The 24,259-nt window shown below is 42.3% G+C and overlaps 1 protein-coding gene across 8 annotated transcripts in view; it reads left to right on the top strand.

Moving 5' to 3' along the window:
* Positions 1 to 12,698: 12,698 nt before the first annotated feature.
* KIAA0930 (KIAA0930 ortholog) overlaps positions 12,699 to 24,259 on the top strand; it is a 91,461-nt gene continuing 79,900 nt past the window's right edge. The window contains exon 1 of one of the 8 annotated variants that reach the window (XM_068951872.1): positions 12,699 to 13,056. In XM_068951872.1, the coding sequence (XP_068807973.1) occupies positions 12,912 to 13,056 (145 nt within the window). In that variant the 5' untranslated portion in view covers positions 12,699 to 12,911. Of the gene's footprint in view, positions 13,057 to 19,665; positions 19,986 to 21,316; positions 21,461 to 24,259 lie in introns of those variants that run through there. The other 7 variants (XM_068951864.1, XM_068951932.1, XM_068951912.1 and 4 more) reach the window with 7 other exon arrangements.

Raw genomic sequence — 24,259 nt, 5'->3', positions numbered from 1 at the left:
TTGGATTGCTCAGATAATCCATACCCTCTCTTCCTGTTCTGAATGCCCCGAGCCTGGCCTCAGCCTGGCTTCTCAGTGCCAGCAGCCGAGGTGGACATGAGTTGTCAAACTTTCACAACAGTCAGGACTGCGGAGAAGTGGGGCATCTCATCTCAGACAATTTAATCTGTAATTATTTTGCTTTTGCCATTAATCCTGGCAAAAATCCTGACGTGAAATTCATAGGATAGGATAATTCATTCAAGCCCAACATTCCTTTGGGCCGTGTGGAAATGTCCGACTGGCCAGGGAACAATGTGCAACCACACAGAAGGGGAGCCCTGAACCCCTCATTTCTTCACCTTTTCTCTCTTTACTCTTGATGTGAGCCAGACCACCTTCAGCTGAGAGTGACCTTGTCTTTAAACAATAAAAAAACTCTTTTTCTGTAAGCCATACAATCTCTCCAAAATGACTTTTGGGGCATTCTTTACACATCATGAAAGCGGAATGAGGCCAAAAGCCCAGTAAGGATTTTCTTTGTATATACAAATTGCCTTTAACAGGAGACCATTTCTAAACAGTGGAGGAGGAAACTGTATAGACCCTTCAGAAGTTATACCATAATGTACAGCCATAGAAAGAAGCTCTACTGTATTTTAAATGGCTTTTTGGTTGTCTAAACTACCAACATGCCTATAGAAAAAAGAAAAACTGAACTAATTTCACTATGGTTCAGACTGATGAACCCTTGGGTAAGGGGTTACACATTTAGATCTTACGCTTATATCAACGTGCTTTTTCTAAAATATAAAGTCTTGAAATGGCAAACTTCCTCCTTCGGTGTTACCGAGCTTAATGCAGGGTTTAATATATGAAGCATTATGGCCTGTGATGTACAGACAATTAAACAAGACGAGCTTTTGGCCCTTTTTGTCCTAAGCCTCTGTGTATCACTAAATCTATAATTATAGAATAGGAAGGTGAACAAATAAAGGAGCAGCAAACTCTCTGCTTGATCAGCAAATGTCATTAATTATGTATCCTTCCCAGTTTAGCATTCATCCCTCCCCATCAGAGCCTCCTAGTAGTGAACATGAAGTTTATGAATCAACTGAGCATGCTGATTCACACCAGATGTAAATGAAATAAGTTGATATTATTCAGGATTTGGCTCTTCAGCTTGGTCAGTTTTTAAATCCTCATGATTACAGTTAAGCATCCATGTAAATGTATGCAGAACTGGGGCCTAAGGGCAAAGGGACCTGAGACAGCTGAGTTCGGGAAGGGGGAGTGAGAAGAGCACAAGTGGCACGGAGAGCAAAAAATGCTGCACTTCTAGATGTGGGTTTTGAGGAGTTGGAAGCATGTGGCTTTCAAAAGAGGGAGTAATATTATCATAGGGTAAAAGGACATGACAGGGCAAAAGGAGTAAAATGGAGATCATAAGAAAGATTAATTGCAATGAGGGCTTGAGAGAAGCACAGGGAGTGAGAGGAGGAAGAGGAAGAAACGAGACCAAAGATGTTATCGTGATATTTAAAGGCACTTTCATATAGGTTTCCCCTTTGAATGTCAGCAGATAAAGAAAGGTGGCAAAGATATAAGCCAGACATGAATTTCATTGCTCCGTAATCTTCATGATTTAGAATGGCATTTTTATAGCAGTCGTGACATTTACTCAATGTGAAAATGTTGAAAAGCAGCTGTTCTAATAGATCCTGAAAGCATTAGTTCCACTCTTCTATTGACTTCACTGAGAAGTTTGGCTGGGTATGTGGCATACCTGAAGAAGACCTGTTTCAGAAAATTTTGTGCTTAGTGGTGTCCCCAGCATTAAATAATAGAAAGATGGGAAATACTTAGGAACTTAGCTGAGATCTGTTCATCTCAATAGGCTATGAGAAGAGCGAAGTTAACAGAGAGATGAGACTGGATCATGCATATCTAGTTCAAGTGACTTTCTGATGGTGCTTCTGCCAAGTTCAGAAACATTTGTTTTAATGTGTCTGTTCTCTTGATAGCCTGCTTTCACTGAGAATTTTAAAACACCAGTGACTACTAATGAAGTATTCAGTTAGTAACACTACACATTCCTCTGGCTCTAACATGGATGGGGAATTCAGAGCTCTCGATAAAGGTAGGTAACACTGAACACCCTTTTCACCATGATGGGCAGAGATATGGCAGAATCTAGGAGTCCTTATGCTTTGTTTGCCACCCTGCCCACTGTGTTCTAGCTCTTTGAAGAAATTGTGTCCCTCATTGTCACTGATTTCATTATAAATTACACATGTCTAAGTAACTAAGGTCTGGGCTTAAGCATGTGCGCTATTCTGCAGGTTCCTATCACTATGCAGGATGTCTTCATAAAGGCCAGCTTTAGTTTAGCCTGGGTTTCTTCTATAGTCATTACTTGGATTTCAAAATAATATAATTTTTACAACAAAATAAATGATCTTTCTGCCTCAGAGAACAAGGTAATCACAAACCGATGGGCAATTTGTGCCACTAAGAATGCAATATAAGGCTGTCTGTATTTTCATCTGAAGGATTTGGTGCTGACCACTGAGGCAAGATATTAGACTAAAGTAATCTCGACTAATATAATATTTTAAGTGACATACCAATTTTTGTGTTCTTGTTAAAAATGGAATTATGTCACTTAGAGGTTTAGCTAGGTAAAAATTTAAAGACTAACGCATGATATCCATAAACAGACCCACATTCAGGAAAGTATTGGTTTGAGAGGCTAGGTCCTGGCCTTCTGGAGAAGCAGGTTCTTGGTTCTGGACTTTCCCTGACCTTGAAAGTCACTGTCCTGCCCTGTGCCTCAGTTTCCCTTCTCATCCTTTACCAGTTTTGTCTATTTCTAACACATACTCTTTATAGTAAGGACTGTTTTTTTTTTCCATATGTATACATTCCTTGAATTAATTAGGTCCCAGGCTTACCTGAAGCATCCAGGCATTGCCAGGATTTAAGTTTTAATTATTTATCTATTTTCTTATGTTTAATCTCTTGAGGCTGAATTTGCTTTAATGCATTAAAAATATATTCAGTTTGATGGAGGTACAAATGAACAAATTAAATAATACAAAGCATAATTTGTCAGGCATTACTGCACATAAAATACATTACCATATTACATACTAAAAGCCCAATATGCGACTTTCATATTATAGAAAAAAATCTGTAGTCTAAAACATGGGAGGTAATTGTTTATAATTAAACTGGATAAACAAAAATTAGGATGATATAAAATGATCATAAATTTTATGTTATTGCAAACTCAGTAGAGGAATACCACTTTAAGAAATCCACACAGGTAGAATTTCTAATACTGGTAAGTTTCTCCAGGGATAGCAGATCCCACGGTTTATAAAAACATTTATTAAAAGGAGCACTGCTAAGAGGTCTCAGAAGTGATAATCACTCTAGGTGCTAATAGTAAACGCTGCACAGGTCAGTATGAATAACAACAATCGGGACCATCTTCCTAGTCTAAGGCTATAGCTACACTAGCTAATTTCATTGTCACAATTCACCAGTAGTGGATCAGTAGCACTGGTGGGAAAGCAAGATCTCCTGTAGACAACTGAATGGGCTTAATACCTTAGTATCTGAACTAAAGTGCTCATTTGGACAAATGCACCCTGTCATCTTGAATAAAACATTCACAAACACCCAACTGCCATAACAGTTGAAGTCCCATTTTCAAAAAAAAATTTTTAATGACTTTTCCCACAAGTTTCCTCCCCTTTCCTTTTGGCCAAAATAAAGAGCATTGTTTTGATTTTTTGGGAGAAAAGGCACCATTTCATGAGCTTTTCCATGAGACAAACAATACCTTGAGTCTTCATATTTTGCTTTATTTATAAACTTGAACACAAACTTTCCATCACAAAATTATCAGAAATTTTGAGCTCATTGAGCACATAAATGACTGAATGCCTTTGTAAAAGACATGCTTACTATCTATGTTCTTCTGAGGGATACAGGAATAAAAATATTAATGACACACAAGATGAAGTCCTGACTTCAGTGACACCTATTGGCATCTTCCATCTTCAAACTTGACTCAGTAAGGCTAGATTTCACCCAAGATCTTCTGGGTCATGTGCCACTAATTGTGGCGCATGACCCCCTGGCAATAAGACATTCCTCCTTCTCTCAGCAGGAGAGAATTTCTCTAGCCTAAAATCTGATTGCCCCAGTACATGTATTATTTACATATCTTTGAGTATCAGAATGTTTTGGAAAGGTGAGGAAGTGGCCTGATTAGATGATAATGAAAGAAGAGAGTTTGAGCAGATTTCAGCCAAGTGATCTGAAAGATTTTGCCCTGAAGGTAGGATGTAGAAAATTACCTGAATGATCTTGAATGTAATTGAATGATTCCGAATGTTTACTTAATTATGAACCCAAGGAGGATTCACTGTACTAAAAGCATTCTTCCTCTAGAGGTTCTGCTTAGGACATTCATAAGAGCAGCCCAGGTTACAAAAGCAGATCTCCTTTTGTAGAACATGATTGCTTTTGCTCTCCATTTGCAGGTTGTCTTTCTTATTTTGTCTCAGTTATTTAAATTAAAATACTAGAAATCAATTTTCATTAAAATTAATATTAAAGTATTAACATTATATAAAATACAGTATATTAAAAATAAAAATAGTAAAATTAAAATGCTATTTTATTACATAATAGTAAGCTTTTAAAAATCCCTATTAGGGACACCTGAAAATAAAAATTCAAGATCCAAACAATTTACTAGCTGCACATATTACTCATTATTCTTTGCTACTCATTCTTAAACTTAATTTTGCTCCTACTTTTCAAAAATGTACAGAAATTAAATAAATTCCTAAGTTTTTAAATATCCTTTTCCAAATTTCAATATCATCATAATTTAGAATTTATCATTGAAAATTTTTAGCTTGATTATATTTTTGTGAAATTAACACAAACCTTTTCCCAAAAGAACTAAGAAATTAATTTACATTCTTTATAAACCTGCTGTGCATAATTTGATCACTTTTCTAAACATGGCATTTCTTTCAAATCCTCTGCTAATGGCTGTTAGGATTTACTATCTTTCTCCTTAAAGGAGACTGAAATAGAATCACAGAATAGTTGGGGTTGAAAGAGACCTCTGGAGAGCATCAGGTCCAACCCCCCTCCTCAAGCAGGATCACCTAGAGAATGTTGCCCAGTACCCTGTCCAGACAGCTTCTGAGTATCTCCAAGAATGGAGACTCCACAACCTCTCTGGGCAATTTGTTCCAGTGCTCTGTCACTCTCACAGTAAAAAAGTTTTTCCGTATGTTCAGATGCAAATTCCTGTGTTTCAGTTTGTGCCCATTGCCTCTCATCCTGTCGCTGGGCACCATGGAGAAGAATCTGGCTCTGTCTTCTTTACAACCTCCATTCAGATGTTTATACACATTGATAAGATCCCCCCCGAGCCTTCTCTTCTCCAGGCTAAACAGTTTCTCTCAGCCTTTCCTCATATGAGAGATGCTCCAGTCCCTTAATCGTCTTTGTGGCCCTTCATTGGAGTTGCTCCAGTATGTCTATGTCATTCTTCTACTGGTGGGCCCAGTGCTGGATGCAACACTCCAGGCGTGGTCTCACCAGGGCTGAGGAGAGGGAGAGGATGACCCCCCCTTGACCTGCTGATAACACTTGGCCTAATGCAGCCGAGGATACCATTGGCCTTCTTTGTCAGAAGGACACACTGCTGGCTCATGGCCAACTAACTGCCCACTGGAACCCCCAGGTCCTTCTCTGCAGAGCTGCTTTCTTGCAGGTCAGCCCCCCGGCCTGTACTGGTGCATGGGGTTATTCCTCCCCAGGTGCAGGACTCTGCACTTCCCTTTATTGAACATCATGAGGTTCCTCTCGGCCCAGCTCTGCCCACCTCTTTTGAGGTCCCTCTGAATGGCAACACAATCCTCTGCTGTATCAGCCACTTCTCCCGGTTTTGTATTGTCTGTGAACTTACTGAGGGTGCATTCCCTCACCTGTTCTCTATGGTTACAAATATGGTTCTTGCGTAGGTCTTCAACATCCTTAGATGTGGACAGCTAGCACATAAGGCCCAGCATCAGTAACTGGATAAGTATGGCATGGTGTTACACTAGATCAGTTCACAGCTCTGGCTCATCTTGCTGAACCATCACAGACCCCCAATTCTTTTTAACCAAGCTTGTCTGAAAGAACACAGGTAACACTTAAGCACTCTTCTACACACATTCTCAAGACAATTCATAAATTCTGTAAAGCACTATTGATGCTGGTGTCCCTAAGAGGCAGACAGCATTGCTTCTGTCTCTATTACTGCCTATGCACTCAAAGCCTGCAGAAAATAAGTATAAGTGCTAAGTGAAAAGACAGCACTGAATCATAAAGATAAGACAGAAGTAACAGAAGGCAAACATTTCAGGGAGCTTGGCAATAAACTAACATCAAATAGCACTCAGGTTAAAAGCAGTGCTGAATTTGTCGTGGCTTTGGACAGAATTCTCAGCAGAGCCCTGGCCTGTGCAAGTTCCATGTTGCCCTATCTGGACCACCTCTGCTGTCCAAGCCAACTGCCCGGCTAGTTCAGCTTTTTGCATTCAGACTCCAGGATTTTGCTATGTCCAAACTGGCAGAATCTGCCTTCCCATATTTTGCTTTTGCCAAGAGATTGCCCTATTTCCTCTCAGGCAAGAGCTCAGCCATGTAAACCAAAAATTGTAATGAATTCCTACTGAGGCTTGAAAATTACAGAGCTGATGGTGGGTTTGGGGAGGGTTCATAAGTAGTGAGATGTACCTGGATACCCAGAATCACAGTTTCCTTTGAACCATATTTGTATTTTAAGTCGCTCATAAAGCCCAGGAGCTTGTTATCACAAAGGCTATGGTTAGCACCCTTACCCTGTTAAGATAATGGCACTCTCAGAAACAGCATGGGAACAATCTACAAGAAAAGACTTAGGTGCAGATGGCTCAGTAGCTTTGGCTGTAGAAGAGAGGGATCAAACTGGACTGAAAACAATTCATAGGGAGATCAGGATGAATGTTTCTACTCCCACAACATGAGACCGAGCATCTCCAGCTTCCATTCAGCATATGCTGTTGCAGTTACCTGATGAAGTCATGACAGGGATGACAAGAGTAATATATATAGATGGAAAGGGGAGAAGGACAGGAAAAAGCTAAACAGGTGGAGCACCTCAAACTTCGGAAATATGTGGCCTTAAGTGCTCTGTTGTGCATTCAGGGGGATAATCGTAAAGGCTAGCTTCAGCTGGAGAAAACAAAAACAAAAAACAACCCTTAACATTCTGTAGGTGGGATTTTCAGAAACTTTAATTGTAGGCTTAATTTTGGGAACAGAATTAGTCCTGTGCTAAACATTCTGGAAAATTCTAGCAAATAACTTTAAATTATCTTTCAAGCTGACCAGCTTAACACATCTTATAACAGAAGGCCAAAAACTGCCGTTGTTCCTAAACCAAAATGCCATGAGGTGAGTAGGAAAGGAGGCAATCACGTTAAGACTGCACAGTTAATCTTTGAATATAAACTCACACCATGGCCCACTAACCCATGAATATGCTTTCAGTATAAAACAGCAAACTGTTGAGGATGAAGATATTTTGATTTGTGACAAATATCAGTAAATTGCACTGCTTAAGCTCTCATGAATGAAATTGCATTTAAATTCCCTCTATCTGTAAAATAGATATAGCATTCATTTGCCTCATGTGGCTGTTGTAAATCTGAATTCCTTATTAGTGGTAAGGAAAGACATTAAACATGCAACATACCTTTATTGTTTTTAATGCATTGAAAAAGCATTTCCAAAACTTCAGAACTGCAAAGGAAATTTCTGTTCCATGCATACTTTGAAGCACATAAGTAATTCAGGTCTCTGACAGGCTAAAAATAGGTGCACAGGCCTTTACAGGGTCAGCACTATAGGATATATATTACCAGAAATATAGTTAGATGCATTAAATAAGTGCATATCTGCTAGCTTGCAAATCTATTTTAACTGTTAGGTATTCACATGCCGTGTGGCCTTATTAACACGTATTGCAGACTTGCTCTACTGGCTGCTACTAAAATAAATGTATTAAGAAAAATACAACACTGCACAAAACAGGAACAAGTTATTTATAGAAATGTACCAAAATTTGACCATTACTAACTAATTCCACTGACATACTTCACAATAACTCGGCTGGTTATCTAAAGAGAACGTGAGTTTTTTAATGACTAATTAGCTCTAGGTTTCTACTGTACATAACATACAGTCTATGTCAAAATGACGCATCCAGCCTATCTACTGACCGATAGCTTTGGGCCTGTCCACACTGTTGATCAATATCCATCTCTTCTTGCACCAGGACACAAATTGCTTCCTTCAGAAGAGCATGGGGATGCACTGCCAGAGTGCCACACGGGCCAGCTACTCCCTAAGGGCTGAGGGCCAACACCAGCAGAGGCTCCCTAAGCCAGCAGAGCAGGGCCTTACCAGCCAGGGCCTATCCCACTGCCCTGAAAGACAGCAGGAGAGCCCCAAGTCTAGATCATCAGGCAAGTTTGTGGTAACAAGGCAGGTCCAAGGAGCAAAGTCAATCTGCAGGTCAGGTTCAAGGGATAGCAGCCAGGGTCAGATACAGCCCCACAATTGCCAGGCAGGTCCACAGCGCTGAGGCAAGGCTGGGATCAAGATGGGAATTTAGCCTGCAGGTTAGAGTTGGGAGAAATAGGGCCCCTAGTCAGGCAGAGCTGTGGCTGAGCTAGAAACCAACCCCCCTTACGGCATAGCTCAGGCTAGGATTGAAGGCCCTGGGGCTGGTCAAGGACATTAAGACCTATTAGTGCCCTTGGGGCCCTAACCTTCATTGACCTTTACATATTAGATAATTTATTATTTTGCGTATGATAGAGTTCAGTGAGAGTATGCATGCTAGGACAGGACTCCTGATGCCCATTATAATGATAGCATGGTGCTAAGCAGCAGTGAAGAAGAAAGGCCTTTAGGAGCAGTATATAAAGATAGAATGCAATTCCCTTCCTCCCCGCCAAGAGTTCGGCTAGACAGATGGCTTCCTTGTTTTAAACTGTACCATGGGATCTTTAATGGCCAAAATCAATTAGCATTTCAGTTTTCTAACCGATCCTAAGGATACTTAGTCAACGGCCTCTTTAAGAAAACAGTCTTCATCCCTGCACCTTCTGATTAAGATATAGCATAGTACCTAATGGTGATTAATGGACATAGGAAATAACAAGGTGGTTAGACAGCTGATAGTTATGAAGGAGATAATTACCTGTGGTAATAGGAGGTACTGTTGGCTTGGGAGGCCTATGAGATGAAAAACAACATATGAGTTTGTCTGTGGGCCTGCTTTGGCAGAAGTGAGAGGAAGCTGAAGCTAGGGATAGGAACTGAATAGGGATAGGTATATCATTTCATTATACAGAAGGCATGGATGAGGCAGCAGAAGGATTTGCTTAATTACTTCTTTTAAGCTGGATTGCTGGAACTGTATGGCGAAGTGTTAAGGGCTGGCCAGAGGGGCTTAACTGCTGGAGGGTTGTCCACTGAGTGGTGCCCGATGGGGAGGCTCTCTGTTGAGGAGAGTAAGGCAGGAGAGCAAGGAGTGTGTGTAGGTGGGAAGGTGGCCTGAGGAAAAATGTCTGAGGAGAATGAGAGATGTCAGTGGTGGGGATATCTATATTCATGTGTTGTACCTAGAATTTCTAAGACCAAAGCATAGGAGGTGACAACAAATGTTAAGTATTTCCATGTACCTCTAACATGATATTGACAGAGTGATCAAGTAGTCATCTACTGTGGAAAATGCCTGATCCTTAGCTAGTACAGCATGGCATGAGGTAAATGAGACCACTAACTCCTCTGGCAGCAGAGGTTCCTTCCTCCTGTCTGAAGTGTCATGTCTTGGCAATGCCAGAAACAACCTGAAGGCGGTATAGGACAGTATTCTGCTGTTCTTCCCTTCTGCAAACCCATGGGATTCCAAAATAAAATAACTCTAAAGCATGCATTTACAATGTCAGCATGTGACTGCAAACCTTTATCCTTGCAAATCCAAGGAACAGAACTAACAGATTTAAAAATGTAAGAGGTACTTAAGTCCCTTGATTTTTACATCCATGCTTTGCATTGCTTTGTAAAAGCTAGTTATTTTACCAGCAAAATGTTGTGTTGACTTCAGGTTTCTATCATACTTCCAATTCAGCATATGGATCTTCCATATAGAGTATTCTTGTCTATACCCCATAATAGGAAATGAATATATAGCTGTAAATAGTATTCAGCAAGTGTCTCATTGTTAACTTGCGTCAGAAGTTGACGTGAAACCACACTTGGAATCATGCAGTACATGTATGCTATTTTGGAGAACGATCAATCAGCATTTAGAAGCTTTTCTTTCTTATTAAGCCCTTTGCTTAGTGTGAAGTTAATCTTTCTAAGGGACTAGCAAAAAGTCCAAGTCTTAACTGATGCCCAGCTCAAATCTTAAGTCCTCTGTCCCCTTTCCTCTTCTCTTTCCCTCCCCACCTTCAAGGCTTGCCAGGCTGCAAACAGAACTCCAGTGAGAAAAACAGGCTGAATAAGCCTTGTGATATGTTTAAGAACTGAGGAGGGAATAAAATAAGACTATAAACAAAAAATATTGAGCAAATTGTTTGCAAAAGGTGATTTGGTCTTCAGAAGGAGCGGGCAAACAGTTACATTGCTCTTGATCTGTGGCTTAGCAAATATTTAAATTATGAGCTGTCTGAGGAAGGAATGGCTACTGTATATAACCAGAATCAAGGGGAGTTGGGGTCCAATCTTTGCAGCAAGAGCTGGCTTATCACCACAAACTAGATCACCAGTTCCCCATTTACCTCGCTAGCAAGACATGCTAATGCTAAGATAGAGGTGACTATATTGGGAGTTTCATGAAGTCGGGCTCTTAGCGCTGCCTCCGCACTATTACAGCTAGTGGAGGAGAGCAGAGGTCGAAGGCGGTGGCAGCTGAGTTAGGGGATTTCGTGTGAGGGTGCAGCACCAGCCAATGGGGCAGAGAGGAGAGCTCTGACTGGGGTGGCATGAGCCCAGGGCAAGCCTGTGGGCCATGGAGGAAGCTGTGGGAGGAAGGGAGAAGAAAAAAGCACCCATCAAACCCTGCTGGAAACGAAAGACCCTAGATCAAAGGCCAGCAGGACCGTGTGGGCCATTGTAAATGATGGTCAAGCACCTATGGCTATGTTTTCCTTGCAGAACCTGCCTGCAGCTGGATTTTCTGATCTTTCGACTTGACCTCATGGGGTTACAGACTAGAGAGCTTTGCCTTTCTTATGAGGGCCTAACCTAGACCCACCACTGCTAAGACTCAGAGGCTGTAGGCTTCATCCACCTGAAATGCTTTTTTGCATTTCTGCTTGGACACGCTTGGTTCTCTCCACAGGAAAAGAATATTTCTGACCAATCCAAGCAGCAGGTGAAAACAGTATTTGTGGGTGGGATTGTGGGAGAATAAGCAAGGGTTTTTGTTCTGGGTGAGTCCTGTATGCTCTTGCTGATGTGCTTGAAAGTGCAACCTGTTGATGTGGCAACTCCGTTTTTTCTTGCTCTGTTTATAGCTTCCAGAGCCTGTGAGAAGTTTTTCCTTTCTATCCCATATGGCTGAAGGTGTGTTTGTGGGGCAAGGAGGGAGGCTTCAAGCATGTTCACATCACAGAACGCCTGTGTAAGTATTCTGGATTTATATCCAACTATTGCCAAGAAAACCCAGCTGTCCCTGCCCTGAAGATCTTGCAGATCTATGGAATGCGTTGCCCCAGTTTAAACTGAGATTATTTACAGATTCCAGGTTACTCGCAGGTTTAAATTTCAGGATGCTTAACAGATCCAAAACTAGCTGAGGCCTAAATTGCAACATCATGAATTGAAGCAGGGAGAAGCGAATGCTACACACTGGCTAGCAGCACTTTGTTTGGAACGTGGCCTGGCAATAGGTGCTGGTACCATCAGGTGTGCTGCCCTGGCAGCTGCACTTGGTGCAGGTTTAATTAAGAGCCTGTATTCTCGAGCATTCGGTTGTGGTTTAGCCCATCCTGTTAAACACGCGGCTGTAAATTAGAATATAGACTAAACGTTAAGCTGTCTGTGCTACTGGCAGATGTTCAGGTGCTCTGCCTACCTTCTGTCTGTCGTTTTTTACCTGCACTGCAAGGTTTGGTGGGGAGCGGGGATTATCCCTCGCCCGTACTTGTACAGCAGCTAGTACCATGCAATTCAGATTTGTAATTAGGGCTCTAAGGCTCTAACACGTTATAAATAATAATGACCAAGTCAAACGTGGCAAAGCATAACTAAAACGTCAAGTCAAATCAGTGAAGAGGACCCATCACAGTTTCTCTGGCGGCGTTACCGCGCGTGCCGCCAGCCCGCTCGCGCAGATCCCAGAGCTGGAGGACGAGCTAAGCAAATCCCGTCTTCCAAACACGCCTTCCAGGGCAGAAGCGGCTGGAAAGAAGCCCAGGGGCTGCGCTGCAACCCCGGTACGGTGGGCGGAGCGAGCAGCGCCCACAAGCTCCCTTCGCCCCGAGCATCGGCGGGGGCCGGGAGCTGGGAGCCGGGGCCGCCCCCGCGGCCGGCGCTGCAGGAAGCGGCGCGCTCGGGGGCGGGCGCGGCGCCGGCCCGGCCCAGCGCAGCGCAGCGCAGCCCGGCGCGGCGTCCGCGGCCTCAGGGAAACTTTACGAGGCGGGGTTAAACGGGGCGGCTCGGCTGGGCTCGGCACGCCCCGCGGCCGCCGGCTGCCGGCAGGGCCGTGCTGTCGACGGGGCGGCAGCGCCGGGTGCCGCGGCCGCCTCCCCGGGGCGGGCTGACATGAGATCATTGTCGGCAGCGCCAGCATGGCCTCTGTCAAGAGTTGCGGCCGGGCTGGGCCGAGGGACGAGGAGGCGAACGGCGAGCTGGACCGCTCCTTGCAGCAGATGCTGCGGGCGATAGCGGAGGAGCGGAGCCGCGCCGGGCTCCGCCAGGAGATCAGCGGCCTCGGTGAGTCGGCCGGGGGAAGGGGAGGGGAGGGGAGGGAGAAGGAGGCTGGAAACGGCGCCGCAGAGCGGGAGGAGGAGGCGGCGGGGAGCGGCTTGCGCGGGGCCGCCGCCCCCTCCGCGGCGCCCGGGCTGCGGCGCGGCCGCCCCCGGCCCCGGCGCGGCGGAGAGCGGCGCCCCGGGCAGCCGCCGGGGGCAGCGCCCCGCTCCGCTGCCGCGCCGGCAGCAGCAGGCACCCGCCGGCGGGTGGGAGAGGGCTTTGGGCTGCCTACCGCGGTCTGGCGGCTTGCGACGTGCTGCCGCCGCCTCTGCCGCCAGCCGTCATCCTCCTGGAAACCTGTTGGGTGCTTCAGGGCTGCGCGGTTACTGCGAGGAAAGGCCTAATTTCGCTCCCCCGAGTCTGGGAGCAGGCGAGATCGGCTGTTGGCTCCATTGTCTGAAATGCCCTTGGAAGAAAAAGGGCAGAAGGCACGCTACGCGCAGGCTGGTTTTTGAACTACAAAGTATGCATCTTGCATTGTGGAATACAGGCAAAACATTCTCTGTCTCTCTTTTTTTTTTTTTTTTTTTTGTAATTCTTGCCGACCCATGGGATCGTACGGCTCTCAAACGATCTCTGTACGTAGCTTTTTTTTTTCCCCTCTTATGAGTCAGACACCTCCCTTCTCTGAGTAAATGACTTCATGCTGCTTGCCATGGTCTAGTAGGTGCATAACATTGTGCTTCTTGGTGGTCAGTTATTTTCGTAATCGTGGAGAATTTCTTCCTGCTTTTCAGCTATCTTTAACGTGTTTATTTGCATCTTAGTGCAAATTTTACACAACACATTTATTTACTTTTTAGCAAAGCGTACAGGTTGCAAAATAAAAGTTTGAAGTTGAAATTAATTGACTTTAGGCAACAGAGTGCTACAATAGCTTCCTTCACCCAAAGTGTTCGCATCAGGAAATCCTTCCACTCTTAACTAGGCTTATGAATAGAGATCATTCAGTATTCTGAGCAACTATAGAGATTATTTGACCGAAGTTTTTGATATGAAAAATTATTTTACCTTGTTCAAATCTGTGTGTATCCTGGACTGGATCTTGCAAGATTCTCCAAGCAGATGAGTGCCCAGGAGCCCTTGCAGGGTAAGGGCTTTAAATTATGGATGCTTATATGAAATACTTCTGTTACTTTTTCCATGTGGCTTTACCTTCCTTAGCTCATTTGTAAGGGCCCGACCTTCTTCACTTCTGAGTCTTTAATAAAAACTTCATTCTGAGGTTTTAAGAGAGTTTTACTGTCTTTCATAAATGTTGTGCGTTGGCCAGGAAAATCCCACTGGTTCCCCTTCCAGCCTTTGTGTACCTGCCTATCTGCCAATGCTTATTGTGGCCTCCACAGCAAATGGGCTCTCCTTTCTTTTTTTGCCTCATGTATAATGAAAGCTCATGCAGACAGAGTCTTTCTTACTTATTTGTATTTTACCTACTAGAACTGGATCTCTGGGTTTTACTGTAGTATAAATAGGTTACAGGACCAAATTAAGTGTTAGGGCGAGCAAACTGCAAAAAGAAAATGTGGCAGGGGGAGAGAAGAAATCCAAATGCCTGTGAGATTCATTAAAGAGCTGTGGTCAACTCGTATTTTGCCATATAATATTGGAATGAAAATAAAGGCTCATACGAATAGAAATGTTACCATTGCTGCTTTATATATATATTTATACACACACACACACTTATACATATATATATATACACACACAAATATATATACAAAATGAAATTGGAGAAGGGGAAAACTGTAATGGCTGGTGGGACCATAGAAATATTTCCTCCCCAGTTTTGTTGAATGTGTATCCATGATAACTAATCATGAGAAGAGTTCTACTGTTTAACTTTGGGCCAATCATACAAGTAATGGGACAGGATTTCACCCTTGTTTTATCAGATAAGAATTAGTAAGAAAAATGTCAATGAGAATTGCTTAGCTGGTCGCACTGAGAAACTAATACTGGTTGTGCAGATTCTCCTGTGAATGTTTAAATTAGCGTGAAGGTAAAGAACATGGTTCTATGTCACTACAGGAGTGTCTTGGACACTGAGGTTTTCATATTGAGGGAACGGAACCAAGCTTCTAGCTGAAAAACTGCAATTTGACAAGCTCTAGCTGTTACGTCTTGCCCAAGTGTGTGGTGTCTTGCAGGCAGAAAAACTGGACATCCTCCTGCCCTGATAGATAGGATGGTAGGTGATAGGGTGGACCTTCTTGTGCAGCGGTGATGAGATAGCATAGTGATTTTAACGCACACGCGAGGGGAAAAGATAGCCCATGGTGGCTATTTTTGAGCACAGTTATTGAGTATCAGTTCCCAGTTGGTGCTTTCCTTGCTAGCCCATAAGCATTGCAGACCTACAAAATGGGACTCCTCTCAGGATTAAAGGTTGCAGACTCGGGTTACCAGATGGATGTTTTAATTGTTGCAGGCTCCGAACAGCTCCTACTTGTATGAATTGCCACTTCAAGTTTGAGAGGAACATACTGGCAAGCCTCCTTAAGTTCTAGCAGGCAGAGAAGGTCTCTACTACAAATCTCCACGTTTTTACTGAAAAATTTCCCAGATCCTCATTTTGTAGTGTGCACCGTGTTACCTGTGAATTAGAGCTCTTTTTCTCCATTCCATTATTTTTTTTACTAGGGAAGTAAATACTTGAAATAGTTTTCTTGGGAAAAGTACTGGGCTTTTGGAGTTGTGCTCTAGAGAAATTGTAGCTGGACACGGAGCTATCAGATGTGATCCTGTAACTCAAATTTACGGTATGTCTGGACTGCAGTTGGAGGGCATGCAGCGTACTCGGATAGCCTTAGTCTAGCTACATGGGACACTAGTAGCAGTGCAGGTGTAAGTGCACAGGCGTTCACTGGCGTTCACTACTGACAGAAGCATTTGTGGTCCCGTATGGGTTCCCATGGCCTTTGTAGAAGCTCTGTCTGCTCTGTACACCTTCGTGGTGCTATTCAAAACAGTTCTAATGATCACAGTGCCTACATGTGGCAAGTCACGCTTTTGACTGTGGGACAGATAAGCTATGGCTTGTTTTAGGTAAGTGGGGTGTTTTTTTTTTTTTCCTTTTCATAATGGCCAAGTCCCTTTCAGCTGTGTTGGGAATCTTAACAGGCTAAAGCTGTTGTGAAGTTCTCTTGTTCTCTTGAAATCACCTGGTAAAGACCTTGTAAACTCTTGATTTTTCCTCGATGTTTTCAATCCATCTGTACTCAAATGGGACTCACTGGGTCATCATTTGGGGGGCTGCCTTCCCCTTGCGTGTTTCGTTTAAGTGATACCCTACTCCTTGCTTTTAAGGAGGAAATTGCTATTTTTGCTGACAGTGGGTTTTGGTGGGAGGGTCTGCTTCACTTCAAGCTTGTCAGATGTGTGTTTACATAAGCATTGTCTCAAAACGTGAATCCCATGGTGTGGGATCTTCCTTATTTTCCTGTTTGTGTAATGTAGAAAATACAACAAATCTTTTGACATCACACTTGAAAGTAATAACTCGTATGACTCCTCATCCAGCTGCTTAGAAGGAAGGGTGATGTCACTCAGAGGTCTGCATGTCAGTGTCATCCGTTGTGCAGAGTGTTACACTGGTATTGCTCTCTGTTTGCTCCGAAATACAGTTTGCTAGAGCATTCCTCTGGCAAAATAGTTCTTGTTCTGGGGGAATGACAGACTGCTGTAGGTCGTCTTATAACAAAGCTTTAGATGCTGGCCAGTGATATACTTTTCTTTGCGTAAATGTTCATTGAGTGGCCATGAATACTATGCCCTTTCTTTTAGGATTTAGTTAATAAGAATATAAATAATGCTAACCATAGACTCTTTCAACTGCTGCTTTTCTGTTTGGATGCTATTCCCTTGCTGTATTTACTTTCCTCAGCCAGGCTGCACATACATCTCTGAAGTTATCTTTCCTGCGAAGCCCTGCACTGGGAGGGAATTTTTTTTTTCTGATAGTATCTGAAACTACTAGGTAATGTTATAAGGTGCTTAATTGCTCTGTGACCTTCTGTCCTCCAGTGATGAGCTGCCCTGTCTTTAGTCTAGCAAAATGTGCTTGGATGGAGGTGTGACTTAGTACATATTGGAATTTATAATTAGCAAAAACACCAGATAGGTAGATCGGAATAACGTCCTGAACCGTGACCAATCAGTGATGGAGTTCTTGCCAGGTAAAAGGCAGAAAAGTCATGCGGATTCTAAAAAGCAGCCAACTGCTCCGTAAGCTGTAGCGTACGGGCTTGAGTCATCTAGGGAACTGTGGGAAATCGGCAGTAAATAAGCAGCCTAAAATTGCTGTTCCCAAGCACTGAAGATCTTTAACTGTAGTGGTTACAAGTGCTAGCAGAGAGGCTAGAGCCTAGAGAAGGCTTGCTAGTCTTATCAGTACTGAAGAAGTTGTTTTTCCTTCCTGATTAGTAAAGGTGATCTAGTATTTCTCTGAAGGACTTGTGGTGCGGGGTGGACAGAGGAGTGCATGCTTGGCACAGGAGGAGGAGGAGGAGCCAGGTATCCTCAAAGCCTGAGGATCGCCTGGACGTGTTTGTGCAGGTACTCGCCTCAGCACTTGTCATGTGAGTAAAGACAGCAAGATGATTCACGTGCCGAAGTATCGTGGTGAATAAAGCCTGAGAATAAATAGATCTGTAGCCTTCCTGAGGGAAGGAAAAGGTGAGGTGGCATATACTAAGTGCTCGCGCACGTGGGTGTTGTGAAATGTGGAAACACAAAGGCCGAAGTGGGAAAACATGAGCAGAAGGGTGAGGGGGAGAGGGGGAAATTTTTGGAAAGCTTAAACCAAAATAGGTTAAAGCTGAGAATTAAAAACAAGTGTGAATTATTTGGATCTGAAAGTACTAAATGCAAGCCTTAACTTTATCATAATCTAATAAACATTTTAATTAAATTATAATATTCAAGAAGAATATATTTGCTTCTAAGACTTAAAAGTCAAGCTGCTGAGTAGGTGGAAGTATCTTTTGAGAATTTGTCGAAGTGCAGAACTAGTTTGGTGAGAGTAACATATATTCTTCATTTGTGTTTATTCCTGGGGCTCATTCAGGGACTTGTCCAAGCAAAGATGAGAAACTACAAAAGCGGGAAAGTTTTGTTTTCTTTTGATGTGTGAAGAAGCAGGTATGAAAATTGCATCTGTTCTTGCCAAAACTTGAGGGACGTATGCAGCCAAGCTCGCCAACTACAGATAACGTCTCCCTATAATGAGCTAGTTTAATATACAAATATGTTGATAGATTTACTTTCTTTTCATTCTGCACACTTAAAAGGATTTTATTTGATGAGTTTGAAAATACTGCTTTAATTAATTTTACTTTAATATTTGTCCAAATTCTTTTGTCTTATTTAAAAACATTTTGCGGCTAATGAATGTGTAATGTTCAGAAGAGATGAATATTCACATTTGGAAAACCAGATACTTAATTGTAAGTAATAATAAAGTAAAAATTGTAAATGCTTGTAGAGCAACTTCCTAATGAGCAAAAAATGTCACAGTCTTCCAGCCAGGAAGGATATATATTTCTTTTGGAAAAATTCTAGAAAGTACAAATGCAAAACGAGATTAAAATAGGTTATTTAAGTTGGTGTTAAAGTAGGCACTTTGAAATCAAAGTGATTTGACCAGCTCACCTTCGATATGGAGCCTCAGACTTATGCTGGAGAAAGATGGGAAAACAGGGTAGAAAATTCATGGAGAAAATTGGTACAATCCAATTTTTTTAGAGGTAGAAAGGGAAGATAATTTAAAACTTTTTTATTGTTGTTTGTTTTTTTGCCTAGTAGGGAAGAAGACTAGCTGGGAGGAACTCTTGAAATCAAGCACACGTGTCGCCGTTTGACCTGTAGTGGAATATGCGGGTACCGTGGTGTCAGGAAAACCAGAGCCGATTCGGGAATCCAGTTATGGGACCCCTGTCAATTTGGTCATGGGAATGGGCTTCTGGTCACCTGTCTGCCCTTTGTGTGGGATCAGCGAGGTGACTTGTTTGCTCATGAGGCCATACGAATGCAGTGGCCCCAGTGGCCTTGCTCGCTTTTTGTCCTGGCACAGCGTGGGGGCAAAGAGCAGGGCTGGTGATGGTGGGGGAGAGGGGAGCCCATAGCGCTAACCTGGGCAGGCCCCAGCAAAAAGTACTTGCACAAGGAGTACGAATCTGAGGGAGGATAATTAGGGCTCGAATGAGGTCCAGAGTGGCCTTACAACCAGGGAGGGCATGGTGACAACTCTTAAGGTAGCATCTCTTGCTATAATGCATCAGTGAGAACAAAGTAGTTGAAGGCTGCTGCTGTGAAACTTCATTTCTGGCAGGGCTCTACTAGGTGGCATGCTTTTTGTGATGAGATTTCCTTCCAATAGTATCACAGAATAAAAGAGACTGTGTGTGTGTATGTGTGTGTGGTTGTTTGTTTTCTTTTTTTTTTTTTTTTTTTGGCAGTGTTGTGTTTCTGGTACTGTGGCGGTGGGGAATGAGAGGGCAATACGTGACCAGTAGCACACGTTTGGAGCATGAGACTTTGATCTTTGGCTAGGATTGTGTAAGATTGCAGACAGAGGAAAGTAATAATCTTTAATGGTGCAGAAGGAGAGAAAATAACTGATTTTAGAAGTAATGCTGGGGTCTTAGGGGTCCTAGGACCCCTAGGACCTGATCCTGCCACTTCTGAAGGCCAGCGCAGGATATTTAGGAATGTCAACTTAAGATCAAGTCCTTAATCCTTCTCACCTATGTTTTACTGTGCTGCCTTCTGAAAATCACATGAACAAACTTCTGGGCTCTCAAGAAGCTGATTATTTCTATTGGTTGTTGCTGCTTCCAGCACGGTGGAGAACAGCAATCTGGGGTCCAACTCCAGGGCTGCAATCCTCCAAGGTAAATAACTTTTTTTTGAAACAGTGATTCATTTAAAATTCCATTGTGGTTGTTTGTTAGAACCCTGTTCGCACTGTTGTAGCTAATGGCCTGTCAGGCTTTCCATTACACACAGCATTGTTTTCAGGGGACTTGTAATTTGGCTGTAAAAGTTAGCTTCCGGCAGGAGCTTGACAGCCATCATTACAGATCAATAATAAAATGCGATCTTTTTTTAATACAGCTTTTACATATTTTTGAGCAGTTGGGTTGTTAGTTTCTCCTTGCTTTTAAATGGAAGCTTGTAGGCTTACAGGGTTTCCAAGCCCTGCTTAAGGATATACGTGTTCCAATTATAAGAGTCAGGCTGGGGATGCTGAAATAAGGGGTTGTTTAAAAGAAAAACACCCTAAACTGTGATTCTTGTGAAGGCTCCCCTCTAGAATGGTATTACCATTACTAAATGAGCAGTCTGATTTTTAAAGCAACAAGCCGTGCTGCTGTTCATCTTGGATACCAGCAGAAATTGGTGGATGCCCATTTTTTTTGCAAATTATGGTCCTTCAGAGCTGAATTATGAGTCTATAAGCCTGACAATGTCATATTTTAAAAATACACATCTTTTACAGTCGTAGTATTGCTTCGCACCTTAATAGTTTGGAATGGTTATTCTAGCGCTATACTGTATACAACTTTAATGGAGGTGCAGGTTGCAACTGAGTTGTGTTTTGTACTTTAAGATGGATGTGAGGTCTGTCTTATGGATTAAAAACACAGCTCATCATTATACATTCAGGATGGGTCTTCGAAATATTTAACAGAATACCTGATTGGTTTCATTCCAAAGAAATACAAAACTGGATTTCCTGAAGGATGAAGCATGAGCATCTCCTCTCTCTCCCTGCTCATCTTTTCTGTTCAGAGTGAACTTACTAATAGAAGAACTTGGAGGATGCAAACTCTTTAACAACTGAAATGTATGGAGTCTTACGTTTAGGCTGAATTTGGAGGAAAAAAAATTACTGCTATTAAGTAAAGTGACTAATGATTGTTGCATCTAGTTATACCTGTGAATGGCACAAGTGGGATCAGCATTAGCAGCTCATTGACTTTGAAAGTAATACCATGAAGTGATAATGATAAGATGGAAGGAGAAAGTCTATACAAAATCAATTCACAGTCTCAAGAGCCCATTGAACAATGATGCTACAGTCAGTATTCACAAAGATGTAAAACAAGCTTTATTTGTGCTATTTGCAGCTCCTTGGGCCAAGCAGGGCAAATGTCAGAGTATCAGGGTTGTACATGTTTTTTGTTTGATTCCAGAGAACAACTTGTTTTCCTCTGTGCAGAAAGTCAAATACAGTCAAGATATAGAAACATCAGATTCAGCATCAAACTCCTCTCTCTAGAGAAGTCATAGTAACTTGGGCACACTTGAACAAAAGTCCTGTTGCCTGAAGCTAATGGAATGCAATATGCAACAACGGTCTGAAGTAAGTGCAGTTTTTCAGATTCTTACCTTTGAAGATGTGAATGCCCTACATAAGGATTTATAGGGCTTGCTGCAATCCCATTTTGGAAACAAGGCTTTAAAACCAAAGTTCTTGTTAGTGTATTTTACCTGGCCTCCCTGTGTGCTAGTATTACACACAAGTTGAATCGTGAAAACTAGAATGTTCTTAATCTTTCTTTCCAATATGAAATGAAGATGAAATGAGGGTAATAGAATTGGAATTCCTCTAGGGGTTCCTTAAACATGTTTCATTAGGGCTTTTGAAATTAAATCTCTTTAAGGTGAACGTGTTGCTTTGAGGGCAGGTAGTATGTTCTGGCATTAAGAGAAATTTTTTTTTTGAGGAGGTGACTTTCCTGCCAGGGCAGGATGAGGCAGCAGCTGCTGGTGCTTTTGTTTATGCAGTATCTGCCGTTTCAAAATATTCTTTGCGTTATTGTTTTCTTACTTACCGCTGGATCTATCAGCAAGCATAGCGTTTGGCAGGCAATGGATATTGTCCTTTATACTAGGATCAATTTAAAAGCATTACAGGATGTGTCCTGGTACAACAGGGCGCTCTACATTCGGAAGCGAGTTTGAGGCCACCTAATGTATTGTGCAGTGCCTGGTACCCTCAGTGCTAAGCTATATCGTTAGAGTCTCAATCTCTCCCCTCTTAACCAGGATGTGCTCAGGGAGCCAGGCTGAGACCGCCTCAGGTTTTGATGTTAGTGTTTGGATGCTGAAAATCTTTATGGCTCAATAGGGACCCAGCTTTCCGTAAGCTTGCCGCACAGCAAAGAGAGGCCCTGTATTGGTAATCGCCAGAGGCCTCCTCCGTGCCTGAATTCTCAATTTCAGGACGTTTGCGTTAGGCATTGCTGAGGCTTTATCAGGCCCTTGTTGCTGCAGGACGTATGGGCTTCCATGTGAAGGCAGGCAGCACTTCGCCTTTGACTACTTGGGTAGCGTTTCCCTTGATCAAAAGGATATGGAAGGTAATTATATTTGGGGGTGACATGGATCGTTTTAGCTCCAATCTCTGTTAGTTTGCATGTCTAGATACCAAGCTTGGATAAAAAGGCGAAGTGTATCTGGAATTCTTGGTCCTGTCTCGCAGGGCTGCATTTGATCAGTAGGAAGTTGTGAGAGAGGGATTAAAATGCCAGCAAAGTGTGAGCTGCCTTTGTGCTGTGTGGTGTCTGATATTACTGCCTGTAGATGCTGAAACATCATCAAAGTAAGGGAAATGTTTTGAAATGGATTTACAGTATTCTGCTAAGAAACATGAAAAGTTTCGCCAAACCTTTATTCTGTTTTTTTTTTGTGCGCTTATTTAGTGAACAAATACAAGAGTTCTTGAATGTCTAGCAATGTTACATATTCAAATAATTGAAAGTACATTTACTTACTTGCTTTAATGAACATTGAGGGGTGGATTTTAAATCACGCTGAACAGTTTTCTTTGTGTCGTTTCCTTGAAATTAAGTAACCTGTCTTAAGGAGATGTGTTCATTGTCTTATAAGGGTCACTCCTGCTTGTTACTACCTGAGCTAATCTTTTCTGAGCCAAGACAAGAGTCCTACAAGACAATAAGCTCATTGCAGTATATCTTAAAGGTGACGTTTTGTATAAGCCCAAGCCCAGCTGACTCCCTAAAGAATCATGGCCTAACTTTATTCATTTTGTGGGAATGCTTTTATATTTTTATATATATATGCTTATATACATATAGATATATACACACACATATATATGTCTTTTTTTTTACTTTGTTTTAGTAAGAAGTTTAATTCTGCCTAAATAATGACAGTCTGAATGAGCGGCCCACCTTTTCTATAGCCAGAGTGACCAAGCTTTCTGTAGCTGAAGCATCATGTGAATGTTATGAGGCCCTGTTTTATATGTGTAAGGGGGAACTAATTTAATCCTCTTGGATATTTTAAGCATAGATCACCTGATGTTGTGCTGGGTGGTCAGAGGTTCGTACTAGATTGTGTATTTTTTACCAGCAGTTTTTCTCCTTTTAATTAAAAATATATCAAAGATATATTTGAGGTGCTCAGATGATACAAGACTGCTTTGGATGCTTTTGAGATGTTCCAGAATTGGAATGAATACTATGAAATTTGTCACTTTCTGTTGTTCAGCAACTCGTTTGTTGGGATTTATGTATATCTCATCATGTGTATTTAATTCAAAGCATTGATTCTATGACAAGATAAAACTAATTTGTTATGGAAGAATGATGCCCTCAGTACTTATTCCGTGTTTGATTGACCCTAGTTGGTGAAATGAGTTTATTTTAGTGAGGAATCTTATCATCGCTGTTCTAGCTGGCATAGTCGGTGGCGCTAGCATGAAGCCAATGGAAAAAGAGAAGTGGTCGGAAGGCTAACATCAAAAACAGAAAAAACAAACTAAGAGTGAGATCCAAAGTACATTTTTGGCTACTTTTTAATTATAGTATTTTGCATTTTTTTTGCAAGCAACAGTTCTAGGTATCTTCAGCATAAAGAGATCGCAAAGTTTGGAATTGTTTCCCCTGAAATCCTGTCTTGAGTCTTACTCTGATGTTTCTCTCCATGTAGAGTGAGATGTATGAGGCCTTTTGCTTTGGCTTGTGTAGATGGTACTAGAAATAGAGGTGTGATGCCCTCCTCTGCCTGAGAGGCAGCCTGCCTTACTTGGCAGCACGACTAGGAGCGATGGCTTCATCTAGTAATACTTCACTGGCATGAAACTTTTGAGTATTGCCAGAGAATAGAAGACTGGCATCCATCTGATGCTTATTTG

Source organism: Struthio camelus, chromosome 1 (genome assembly GCF_040807025.1).
Source record: "Struthio camelus isolate bStrCam1 chromosome 1, bStrCam1.hap1, whole genome shotgun sequence".
In the NCBI taxonomy this organism is placed as follows: Eukaryota; Metazoa; Chordata; class Aves; order Struthioniformes; family Struthionidae; genus Struthio; species Struthio camelus.
The sequence above is the reverse complement of the archived record's forward strand: the minus strand, read 5'-3'. Positions and strand labels throughout refer to the sequence as shown.